Source organism: Poeciliopsis prolifica, unplaced genomic scaffold, assembly GCF_027474105.1.
Source record: "Poeciliopsis prolifica strain line A6 unplaced genomic scaffold, Auburn_PproV2 SCAFFOLD001, whole genome shotgun sequence".
NCBI classification, from domain to species: domain Eukaryota; kingdom Metazoa; phylum Chordata; class Actinopteri; order Cyprinodontiformes; family Poeciliidae; genus Poeciliopsis; species Poeciliopsis prolifica.
Genome location: NW_026562376.1, coordinates 5,199,562 through 5,213,014, shown reverse-complemented (window position 1 = coordinate 5,213,014; position 13,453 = coordinate 5,199,562). Strand labels below are relative to the sequence as shown.

Below are 13,453 nucleotides of genomic sequence, written 5' to 3'. Positions count from 1 at the left end.
ACCACACTCAAATCAGCTTTTATCTCATTTATTAATCTTTGCTAAATTTTTATCAAGATTTTTGAAAGAAACTGACCCAAATCCTGTTCTTATACTTAGCAAATGTGTTTAATTTGAAAAGTAGATGCCTTCAATTTAATGGAGCGAATGTGCAAAATCATTTTTTTTTTATTTTGGATCTACACTTAAGTGGTTTTGGTCTAGTTTCTAGTGCAAATATCTTAGTAAACTTGACTTAAGATATTTGCACTAGAGATTAGACCTAAAATACTTGGTAACAGCTTGTGGTTTTGCAGTGCAACCCAAAGAATAAAAAATAAAATAAAAACTTTATTTGCTTGATTTTAGTGTTTTTATGTTCTTTACCCACATGTACTTCTCACTGGACAACAAACAGAATGACTTCATTTTCAGATGTTCCAATAATAAACAAGTGCTCTTTTTATTTCAAACTAATAATCAGATTTCAATCACAATTAATTTATCATGTACAATATCCCACATATATACAAGAAAACACTTTGCTACAATTTAAAACAGATAAACAACATATGCCATCCGTAACATTGTGAGGGAATGAAGTATTTTTGCACTATTTTCAGACTTGAAGACTAGTTTTCAGTTCCATATTTCTAATTTACGACATCAGGGATGATGAAAGAGTTGCTCTGCCTCCTCTCCTCTGCCCTCCTCTGCAAAATTGCTGTTCTCTCCAAAAATAGACCTGCCTTGCAGACCTTTGAACATTTCACCAGGCTGATCGTTTGAGGCCTGCAGCACTGATGGAAACGGAACGACACTTTTTTTCGTACTCCATAATTATGCTTGTCGGCGCAACGTAAGGTCGGGGAACACAATGTTACTCGGGAGAGCTGCTTCTAATTAAACCCTGCAAATATAAAAAATAGCATAATTACGGCTTGTTAGGGGTGCAGGAGACCTCACCCGTGTTTCAGTTTTCCCCATCTGAGCTGAAACATGGGTGAGGACGGCGCACATTTCCCTTCAGTGCTGAATCTGAACAAAAAAAAAAAAAAAAAAAAAACACCCTCTGACCGCAGAACCTCTCCCTTCTGGCGCAGGACTTAATGTGGCCACTGGAAACCTGATGGACCACCACTGGAGAAACTCGGCTTGCTTATAGTCCGAATCCGTTTTGATTTTCAAGTTTCAAACTGATGAAAAAAGCTGTTTTTTTAATGACAAATAAGCCGTTTTAACCCTCAGTAAAGCATTTGAGCTAGAAAAATGCATAAATATAAAAATAAATATCTGCTTAGGTAAGATAACTTTAATGTGCTGATTTAAGAGTATTTTTTGGTTACTAGAGCTAAAAATCTGATGTGATGGCTAATAAAGTCGTGAAAAATCAGTTTGGTGATGAAATTTATAACATCCTCTGCATGTTTTGGATTCCTGGTAAAGCTGTGTAAAAAGGTTCAAAATTCCCATTTATTTTAGCCATACGTTGCATCAGAACAGAAAAGAAAACCATTAAAATCAGCTGGTTGTCCAATAAAAAGTTTTTAAAAAACCAACATAAATTAAAAAAAATCAAAGAGGCAGAAAATGTAGAGCAGAGTGGATATTGGGCAAGGTTTAAAAATAAAAATGAACATAAAAAATCCTTCTATAGCTCACAAATGCTTATAACAACCATTTATTTTAGATACAGATTATTATTTTAAGATATATATTTTTAAGATTTAAAATCTGGCCATCGTTCTGACTAGAAGTAATATTAATGTTTTAGAGTAGCCAGAGTTTTAACTTCAGATAATCTATAATTATCCATCCATGAAAATGATGGATAATATGATAATTCATCAAAATATCTGAGGAATATATAAACGCTGCTCAGGATATGATAAAAGATGTCAAAGATTTTTCCACATATTTGTTAGTAATATTAAGTTTGGGCTCCAATGTTCATTAAAAATATCTATGTCGATGTTTTTATTGTTTGGAAAAAATGTTCTCCTGCAATTTATAAATTTTGTTTTAACTTGGGGTGCAGTTATGAAAAATTATGAATTTTTTTGTACATTTTTGATGGATTTTGCAATTTTATTTATTGTGTTTATTATTAATTTATGTACATGTATTTATCACATTAGTGTATTATGAACTTTTCCTCACCATTGAAAATGTGTTTTTAATGACAAAGCTTTTCTACAGGTCTTCACCCGGGTGGCTCAACAAAATATGATTTAAATAGGTAGAAAAATAAGACACATTAAAAGAAGGTTTAACCTTTAATAACAATTGATTAATACTGAACAAGTTCCCTGTTTGGTTCACAAGAACACCACTTAATATTAAATACTTACTTACATATTTACAAGAGAACTGATGACTGTTCTTTGAGTTGTTTTAAGGCAAGACTATGGATATGGTGCATGGCATTAAAAAACGAGCTATGCTACATAACTAAGAGATTAGTTGATCAAGCACAAGACATGCTTGATTCGACCAGCTAATGACACATGAAGGGTTTGATTTTCAGTCAGGTTAAAGTTCCTCCTAATAGACAACTGTATGGTTTCTCTGGATCGATTCACCTCACAGGTTCACATAACAACATGACGGTTAGTTGTGCTTTATAAACTCTCAGCCTAAAGCCTGACAAATATGAGATTTCAAAACTAAGACACAGATTTTTAGACTAAAATAATTACCAGTCTTGGTCGAACGGGTGAACAGAGAGTTTCTGGATACTCAACCCATCAGGTGTTTCTGTGTCAACAATCCAGCATTGATCTCATCTAATGATTTTTCTAGAAACTCAGAGGAAGGCAGTTCGCGTTTTCACATATAAAATATGAGTTCACGTCCAAAAAACAACAAATGGCACAAACCCTTGAGCGTGAGAAAGGAAACTGTAGTTAGATGAAAAGAAAAACACGAAACACTTCACCTGGATATCGTACAGCTGTAGAGAAACACCGACAGGTGGTACGTCTGTCCTATACACTTTAAAGTTTCACACAGACGCAGCGTCCAGCACTCAAAACTACGCAGAGGAGGAATGTGTGTGAAGTCCAGCCGCTCCGTGTGACGCTGAGGTTTCTTGTTCCTGTTGAATCGATGGCCATGTGACGCTCTGCTCGTCAGTTAAATATCACTTTGGTGGGGTTTGTAGTAGGCCAGGTCCCACAGAAAGGGGGTATGAGGCCTTTTACTTACAAAGCAATGAGACCCGCTGGCCCCCAGCTGTGATTTGTGCTGAAACACCCCTCGCTGAAGCGCCGCAGTTGGCTCAGATCTTCTTGGGCTTGCGGCCCAGGTGGTAGTAGTACGCGACGGTGACCACGAAGAAGAGAACTCGACTGAGGAGCAGCAGCATGGCGGCGCTGGGCAGGATGCCGATCTCTATCAGGGTGACGCACGTCACTGAAACACAAAGCCATGTCAGCAAAACCATTTCCTGGACATGTATTCTCCTATTTATTTTTATTGAAGGTGGCTGGGAATAAATTGTCATTTTCAGAAAACACTAAAAATGTAGAATATGATTTTTATATGGTCGATGCACCGACTGCAGTTTTCTGGCCAATCAGCAAGCTTTAAAAAGCCTGACCTGCCGGTTCAGATTTATTTTATCTTAAATGTTGCTAAATATAGCAACAAAGTTGCTCTTTTGGCAAAGCTGGGTCTTCTTGTTACCCTCTGCATCCCCAGAACCAGAACCAAACGTGGCATTCAGCTACTATGCTCCAACAATCTGGAGCAAACTTGCTGAAAACTGTAAAACAGCCAAAACACAGAGTTCCTTTAAATCTAGATTTGCTTTCGAAACATCGATGCACCCTACTTTTATGAAGAAATTAGTTTTTAACATATTTGTTGAAACTGTCATTACATCATATGACACAGATAATCTATGGGGAAAAAAGCTCCTCTGCTTTCTCTCACTGCAAACTAAAAGCAACCAATCAGCGGCAGGAGGAGGGTTTTAGAGTCAATCATGCCTGTGTGCATGCCACTCAGCCCAGCCACGCCTCTTACAAACCCAGTGAAAGTTAAACCACTATATAAAGAAGAGTCCATCTGAAATCAAAGTTGTTCCAAGATAATGGAAAACAAAAACTCTGATTTATTGGTCAGTTTCTGTGTGATGCTTCCAGCATATTCTTAACATCTTGATTTTAATTTACCATTTGATACCTGACTTTTTTTTTATATCATCTTCTGGCAATATTTACAATAGGAACTTATTTTCTTCTACACAGACACATTAAACCATCTATAAAAACTTGTGAAAATCGACCTTAAACCAACAGAACATGGAGTATAACTGTCATGTTTATCAGATAAAATAAAAAAAAAAAAAAAAACAAAGTTCAGCTACAATGTGACAAAAATGTGAAAAAGTTGCTGGAGGTGTGAATAAATGTTACATTGAATCTGACATCAGAAAAATGTGTGTCATCTTTAAAGAGCTTCAACGCTGTGATTCGCCAAACCTGCCACCAGAGGGCACTGTCCACGTGTCCATGAATGATGAAACTCGTTCCCACTGAGCTCTGAACTCATCCGATGTTTATCAAAGTAAAATTAGAGCGTTTGAACAGCACGTCTCACGGCAACAGAAACACCACATGGCAACTCTTAAGATCTGTTAATTACCTAGAAACTGGACGGCAAAGTAGCAGGCTTCACTGAGGAGAGTCCACTGGATGATGACCTTTTCTGCTGTGTAGAGACCGTTCCACATAATGAGGGCGAGGCCTGCAAAAAGATACGATCAAAGAGGATTCATAGGTTAAGGGTTTAGAGGCGTGGGAATAAAAACGGAGCAAAGAGAAACGCTCCGCTGACTTTATCACCAATAAATGGAAAAACCGGTTCAGCTGAAGTTGAGCAGCTGAAGCAGGACGACGGTTCATCATGTGCATCACATCGGAGCTTCAGAAAAGCCTGCGTCCTAAAATGGTTCATCGGATTCCTCAGGTCCGCTTTCTTCTACTAAAACTGGCGAGGCTCCAAACCCACTGCGCGCCATTGTTTACGTTCGCGCATGCGCACAACTCCGGGAGAGCAAAATGACGATTCAGTTAACTCCGTTAACTGAACATATGTAGGCATTATTTACTTATCGCAGTGAGACAGCAAAGGGGGAAATAAAGCAGAAAAACCGGTAAAGAACAACGTCATGCTATTTTGTTTCTCGCCCTCTGCATCGCTACTCTACGAGAAAACTCGTTGCCATAGCAACAGACGACAAAATGCCACTACATGTTTCAGGATTCACAAAAAACATTAAAAAACACTCCTACATTTCCCACACAAAGAGCAGAACATCCAGTCTGTTACAGCTCTGGGTTTTTAATGTTTATTTTGCAATTATTAATAAGTGACCTCTGTGGTAGATTAGCTACCACTGCTACCAGCTAAACTAACAATGCTATCAGCTAAGCTACCACTGCTACCAGCTAAACTAACAATGCTATCAGCTAAGCTACCACTGCTATCAGCTAAGCTACCACTGCTATCAGCTAAGCTACCACTGCTATCAGCTAAGCTAACAGTGCAACAGCTAAGCTAACAGTGCAACAGCTAAGCTAACAGTGCAACAGCTAAGCTACCACTGCTATCAGCTAAGCTAACAGTGCTATCAGCTAAGCTACCACTGCTAATTTAAACGCCAACTCGACTGATGATAAGTCAGTTTTTTATGTAGAATCTGAACTGAAACACTCCGCCTCACATCTACATGTTACGGTTGTCAAAATCAAGCAGGAATAATTGACCCACTTCCGTCTTCTTCGGGTTTTCTTCTTTATAACATTATCGAGTTGTCATAGCGTTGACAACTAGTAGCAAAGCACCGACTCCCTTTTCCTTTTACACAGCAGGCGTATGTTTAAAATGTAGCGTGTTATAGTTACAAATTAACAGCTGAAACTAATGGTCGTCATCATCAGCCAGCAGCTTTTTGCCCTCCAGCAGGGATCTGACTCCTGTGACGTCACGCTGCAAAGGATCCATTGGAAGAAGAAGAAGGGGAGGGCAGCGAGGTGGGAGGGCTGATGGACTGCATCCTCTCCCTGCCAGGATCCATCTGTGTGGCAGATGAGCCGCCATCCTTCACCCCTACTGCTGCACCTCGTCTTGCAAGACGTGCCCCCTCCCTCTGCTGCTCCCTGAAGCTCTGCTGACATTTATCATAATGAAGCCCGGCTCTAGCTGGCCTTATGGAGCTCAGCCATGATTTATGCACATGAAGCCTCGCAGTGACGCGCTTACAGTTTCAGCTTGCCAAAACTGCAACCAGGTTGTGTTTATGATTTCTGAGATCACCCAAATTCAGACCCAAAAGTGGCTCGACTTCAACATATTTTCACCCAAGTAAAAATAAAAAACAGCCATAAGAAATTACTAAAGTTAGAGTAAACCGTATTTGGTAAAAGTAACCGATCAAATTATCAATCATTCAGTATTTAGAAATCACATCATCAGGCGGACTGGAATATAAAGTTATGTGGTGATTTGGATATTTTAAAAACTAAACCTTAATATTAAAATGCATTGGTAAAAAGGGAAGTCAACAAGCTGCATATTCATTTGCATTTTAGTGGAAATTGTAACTTTTCAGCTGAGCATCAAAGCAGTTGGTAGGATTTACAGACTTGGCACAAGAAAATACATCTGACAAATAACGTCCCGCTAGCGCTCATGCAGCATCTGCAGATGAAAACAGATCCAGGACCCGGTCGGACCCGGTTCTTCGAGAACAGGCCCGTTTTTATTATTTTTACCTTTAAAGTTATCCCCTAAATTCAGAGCTGGGCAGGCGACTCAAACATTGGACTGGAGTAAAAGTAGCACTACTTGAACATATTTTTAATCAAGTAAAAGTAAAAAGTATTCCTCCAAGAAATTACTCAGGAGTAAATAAGTATTTGGTAATAAATTCACTGAGTAACTGATCAAATTATCAATAATTTAATATTTAAAAATTGCACAATTGGAGCAAAATATAAAGAGCTATTTTGATATTTTAGAATGAGAATTAAAATAATTTATATAAATAAACAAAATCAGGTGAAATTAGTTTTTCAAAATTATTTTATTAATGAAATGAACAAAAGCTGCAGGAGTGTGACTGAGTCATGGATTCTCGGTTGAAACATTTTCATTCAGTGAAGTTGAAGAATCCAGAAGTTTTACTGTAGCAAGAGCAGAAAAATATTCCTAAAAGTCTTTTTTTTTTTTTTTTAAAGGTACTTCAGAAAACGAGTAAATCTAATTGTCCCGTTTAAGTTTTAGTCAGGAAATGAAGAGGTAAAAACAATATTTATTGGAAATCATAATCTACACCGTTTCTGTAAGCGACCACATCCTGCATCACTTCCTGTTTTTCATTTAAAGGTACTGCTCTGAATGTCGATATGGGCAAATTCAACCTTGCAGTTATTTCCTCACTCAAACAAGCATCTGGATTATTTGAATGCAATGTTGTTTTGTTTTCGGCATTCAGGAAATTGACCAAGTTACTCCAATAAAACAATTATTATTGCATTTTCCCGCACCGGTTACGACAGCGGAGTTAAACTCATCTTCATTTTCTGGTCCTTAAAGGCCCGGTTGAATGTATTGATTAAAAACTAATTAAATTGTTAAAATCTCAATTTATTTTTGATCCAGAAATGTTAAACTTAGACTACAGTGGATGTCTCCTGTTGGGCTTGGAGCAGAAGTGGGACAAAGTTATTAAAGTGATGACATTCTGGAAAATGCTCAGACTGCTGTGAAGAGGTGAGATAAATCCTGCTCTCTCTTTTCTCCCTCCCTGGCCTTTAATCGCTGCGAGTTCTTCCTCTTGGAGCCATTTAATCGCCCGACTGATGGACTCGCCTCAAATTAGGGCCGTTAAAATGATTGCTGCTTGTCTCTAAAATACAGTCTAAGAGCAGGGCGAAGCACAAACAACATAATTACCTGGTTTATTTATAATCAGTGTCTGTCAACGACCAGCACAGAGCACCAGAATAAAAATATATTTATTTTCAGTATTTCATAGAACTTAACATGAAACTTCCCTGCAGCAACACAACATCTTAATAAATAAATAAAATTAAAATATTTCCATTTTGAGTTATTCACAGATTATAAAATTTATAAAATGCAGACAGCTGTCTTTTTGATATTTTAAGAGTTTATTAATGTATTAATATCAATACATTCTGGCACATCTGGCTCATCAAGAACATTCATGATCTTAATTTGACACCTCTGGTTTAGAGTAAAGCAAAAAATGAAACTAAGTGCATTTCTGCCTTTTACCACCACGTTCCCCCCGGATTTAAACTTGACATCTGAAGCGACCGAAACAAGAAGCGACTGGAGCGTTAGCTGTTAGTTTTCCCGAGAATTTCTCTCCTCCACGCCTGAAGCCGTCTCCCTTCCTGGAGAACTGAACTGTATCAGATTAAAGCAGCATCTGCTTGGGCCCGAAGGAGAGACTTTTCCAGCAGAAAGAGAGCTCTTTATGTCACGTCTGAATGAAAAGTGTGTGCCAGTTCTAATGAATGCAGTAGAAGACATTGTCGCAAAAATCCCACATGCAGTTGAGCAACGAGTATTTATCGCATTTGCACAAATAAATGTTAAAACCCTGCAAACCCTGCAAATAAAAAGTAAGAGTCGCACCACTTTAACTTATTTTTACTCTAGTATAAAGAAATTACTCAAGATGGTAAAAAGTCTACTCTTTTTACTATGGTAAAAAGATGATAATTGAAAATTATCATCAAAAATGATAATTTCTGATAATTTTTTAAATCAAAAATTATCATCAAATTTGATAATTTTTGATGAAATTATTTCATCAAATAATTTCATTTGATGAAATTCAATTCTTAAATTGAATTTAAGAATATTTAAGAAATTTAATTCTTAAATATTACGGTATTTAATATTTAAGAATTAAATCATAAGATGAACCAAAATGTATAATTAAGTGGAAATTTTGGCATTTAAAAGCTCAAAATTAAAATAGTTCAAAAAGCCATAAGACAAAAAAAAATTCCAAATGAATTTATTTCTACAAACTTATGAAACTAATAAAACCTGAATTTGTTTGTTGAAACAAGCTTGTTTTTCATTCAGTGAACTTCCTCACACACTGCAAAAACAAAATCTTACCAGGCACTTTTGGTCCAGACTCTAGTGCAAATATTTTAGTAAACTTGAAATAAGACTAACTTACAAGTATCTGTTCAGCAGCTTGTTTTAAGTAAACGATTCCTTAATATTGATGAAAAAGTGCTAGTTCCATCGGTCGATTATTTTACTTATAACAAGACATTTTTCCAAGTCGTAAGTGAATTTATCTGCTAATGCAACTAGTAATTTTCATCAATATTAAAGATTTCCTGAAAACAAACCTCTTGCTGAAAAGTTACTTGTATGTTAGTTTGTCTAATTTCAAGTTGACCGAGATGTTTGCGCTAGACCAAAAGTACCTGGCAAGATTTTGTGTTTTTGCAGTGCAGTGGGACAAAGAATCCAGATATTTCACTCCACAAAAATAACGAGGCATCATAATAAAGTTATTTAAGTAAAAGTAAAAAGTACAACACAGTGCGTTTCTTGTGAGTTCGGACATTTTGAAACTTACTGAGCAGCGCTGCTCCATAAAGGCGAACAGAGATGCTAGTTGTGGAAAGCTCCTCCTCGAAAACAAGCTCGTAGAGTTGGTTGGGAAACACCAGAGCCTGTATGGGGGGGAAGAAAGGCTCAACACAGTCCCGTCATATCAACACAGTAGCATTCTGTGCTTCCCAAAGTCTTTTGGGTTGTGAGTCAGTGTCACCGCTCATGCCCAGAACACCGAGGATATTGAGAATTTGACAGCGAGGCTGACAAAGAGGGAGTTGTGTGTGCCGATAACGCTCAGTAATGCACTGATGATGAATCTGAGGATAGCTCTGTGTGTCTGACGTTTTGCAAAATGCATCTTCCTTTTTTTATTATCTGCACATTTTTTATAGATGACTTTTGAAATGCTTCTGCATTAAAGTGATCCAAGATTAGTTCAACATATTAGCCTAAATATGTTGTAATTTTTAGGCCAAAAAAAGTAAAAAAAATAAATACTGTTTTGGATACGCCAAAAATCCTAATTACTTAAATTTTTTTGATAACTTTTGTTATATTTTCCACCCATGGAGGTGGCCATGTTTTCATCTGCTGGGCTGATGACGTCATTAGGCCCATTCTGTACTGGAGTCTACAGAGTGAACACAGGAAGGCTAAATTTACCTGAGAAGTTGTTTGTCATATTGTGGTTAACTGGTATAATTTTAGATAATGCCACACCGTGTCTGGACCGAATCTGAATCATTTGCCACAAGAAAAAAAAAAGAAGAGCACAGTGGGAGAGAGCTGGAGCCAAATAATCTGTGCTCTCAACATTTCTCTCCAGAAGACTTTCTGTCATTTGTACGAGCAAAACTGACAACGGATCGTTACCTTAACAAGCTAAAAATAAATGCAGTGCTAACAGTTCTTATCCACAAAGCGCCAAAACCCTTAAAGAGCGTTGGAAGCTCCTGGTAATGGAGTGTTTTTCATTGTTTAATTTATGAAGCTGAAGGGTAGCAGCATTACCCCAACTCTGTCCTCTTCCTCTGTTTGGTCCTCGTCATCTTCATCACCTCTTGCGATTTCTACGTTCCAATTGATTCCAATACGATCCAGTTCAGTTTGAAAAGGCTTAATAACGTTAATCACTGCTTTGGCTGGAGGGAGCTAGCGCAGTTGGACCATTAGACGTCATTTACCCAGAATGCATTGCAGCGTGAACAACATGGCGACGTTCATGTGACAATATTTTACTAAAATTTATAAAAAAGTAATGTTTCTGTTGGTACAGCTAACCGTGGATCCGTTTAAACACTTACTGTTACGGCCATTAGTGTGAAACCCACAGCAGAGATGAGAATCCAAACCCTAAGAGACAAAAAAAAAAAAAACATGCCATGATGAATCCGTCTTAAAACAAACGGAAACAAAAGCTAAACTCAGAAAGCACTCCAAGTCTTACCTCAACCCAATCGGCTCTCGCACTGCAAACTTCAACTCGTTTCCGAGCATCTGACTGATCTGTGAGCAAACGGGGCAGCAGAGGAAGAAAAAAAGGAAATGAGTTATGAGAGGGGAAATGTTATCACAATCCTGCCATCTCGCCAGATATTTAGCGTCCGATAACCCTGGACAAGCAGGGAGGGAAACCGCCCTGTAGCTGTACTTAAAGCTGAGCAGCTCTGAAAAAGAAGCACTTTAAATCAACCTTGAGGAGAGAAAGAACAGATTATTATGCTAACTGGAGACTCAGAAAGTCCTCACCTCCTTAATAACCTGTTTGTCATAACATCTCAATGCATTCTTAACGAATGATCAAGGGCTGTTGCTATGCCAAAAGAAAAAAATGTAAAACTTTGAAGCTGGAAAAAAAAAAATACTTCCAGAGGAAGTCTGTTGTGGATGAAGAGAAACCAAAACGCTGCAGCACGAAATGTATTTTATACCATAAACTGGAAAGTAGAAGTATTTTAAAAGTAAAAATCATTGTCATTTATCCCCCTCTTACTCCAACACCCTTTAATTAAATCCAGTGCAATGACCTTATCACTAAAAAACAACTATCATTGAACTGTGTCAGAAAATAACTAAAGCAATGGATATTCGATTATCAAAATAGTTTAATTTTTGAACTAAATATGTTTTTATATTTGATCATGTTTACTGTAAATTATACTAGTTTTATCTCTACTTTGAAATCTGTCATAAATAATAGATCATGCATGTTAATTCAATCCAATCTGTTGAACAGTCAAAGGTTTATGATGAATGTGGAGGTGGAATTATAAGTTTTTCTGATTTTCATTTGTAAAAACCATGACTGCGTTTTCCTTCCACTAAACATTTTATCCTGGACACTCTGCAAGTCAGACAGCATCCCGGTGAACTACATTAATGTTTGAGCATGCAATGTAACAAAGTCTGAAGACAGAAAAACACACAATTCCTAAAACTGTAATTCCTGGATGCTAGCCACTTCAGAGACCCTGAATGGGAAACCAAAGATTTAACAAACATTTTGTTCCATAATGCCTCTCCAACAGCGAGTTGCCACTCCAAGCATTTCCTTTCATATCTTTTAGACGACGCCAGAATATGAAATTTCCTGACAGTTCAGATTCAAACTGTGTTTCCTCAAATACAAGGAGGAGTGGAGTAACCACTGCCAGGAGATTAACACAAATAATCTGTTTAAAAATTAATTTGTTCTGTAATATTTGCAAAAGAGAAATCAGAATGATGTCTGATCAACCCATTGAGGACTCAAAACAAAAACCAAAACATGTCCACTGGATAATTCAGGATCTGAACAACATGTCTGTTAAGCTTCCCTCTGTTAAATACTTAAGACTTTTCTGTGTGCAGAGCCGTATGTTCGGCATAGAAAGGTTATTTTATCTGCAAAGAGCACAAGTTCTGTCCTCAAGTAACTGGAAATTATGTTCACAGAAATGCACCGACAAATTTAGATTTTCCTTTTCAGACTGAGATACAGAAGGGCAAGGGGTAAATAAACTTCCCCCGAAAGAAAAAGGAAAAGTCAGAATTAAAAATAAAACCCAAACAACTCTTCTTAAATCCGACCACCCGTTTATTTTTTTACTTTTTTATCATCTCTAGAGGAAAAAAAACATATTAGATCTGAGCTTCCAACATCAACCTTCATCCTGAAATGTCTTGTCTCTGAAGAGGAGCGGCGTTGGAGTCAGACAGCAAAACCGAAACTAAAAATACATAAAGACGCAACGCGGGAGGAATCATGAATCATTTCTAGCTCGCCGTGTTCACTGGGAGCTCAGCATCAATTGGAAAGTAATTTTCTGTTCGACAAAACATCAGAATGAATGAAAGAAAAGCTCAGACTCTCAGGCGTAAGGAGGAACGTTTTACAATTTGACATAACACTTTATTGTCTGTACCAACCGGAGCAGCCATCTGTCCACTGACAAATGAAAGGTGCACAGAAAATAAATTGCATAAAAAAGCTAAAAATGACACTTTAATTCATATTTATAGACAAACAATTTAAATAGATTTATATAAAAGAAAATAGACTAATTTTTTTTAGATGATTAGTTAAAATAAGACAAACTTAAAAGCAACTTTTCTGGACGATAAAGGAGTTTATGTTAAGTAAATAACTCCTTAATATTAATCAAAAAGTCTTGTTCCACTGGCAGAGAAATTAATCTATAAACATGGGAAAAATGTTTTGTTGTAAGTGAAATAATCTGCCAGTTGAATTAGAAATTTTTCACCAGCATAATCATTTAAACAAGCTCATATTTGCTGCTTAAAGTTACTTTTATACTTTTGATATTTGCACTAGAAACTACAAACAATCCTCGGTAAGACTTTGTGT

The 13,453-nt window shown here is 37.1% G+C and overlaps 1 protein-coding gene across 1 annotated transcript in view; it reads right to left on the bottom strand.

Annotated features, from left to right (window-relative positions):
- Positions 1-417: 417 nt before the first annotated feature.
- Positions 418-13,453, bottom strand: part of tp53i11b (tumor protein p53 inducible protein 11b) — a 43,941-nt gene continuing 30,905 nt past the window's right edge. The window contains exons 3-7 of the mRNA XM_055037034.1: positions 11,054-11,112; positions 10,911-10,959; positions 9,626-9,722; positions 4,630-4,731; positions 418-3,393 (exon numbers count right to left, since the gene is read on the bottom strand). Of these exons, the coding sequence (XP_054893009.1) occupies positions 3,260-3,393; positions 4,630-4,731; positions 9,626-9,722; positions 10,911-10,959; positions 11,054-11,112 (441 nt within the window). The 3' untranslated portion in view covers positions 418-3,259. The remainder of the gene's footprint in view (positions 3,394-4,629; positions 4,732-9,625; positions 9,723-10,910; positions 10,960-11,053; positions 11,113-13,453) is intronic.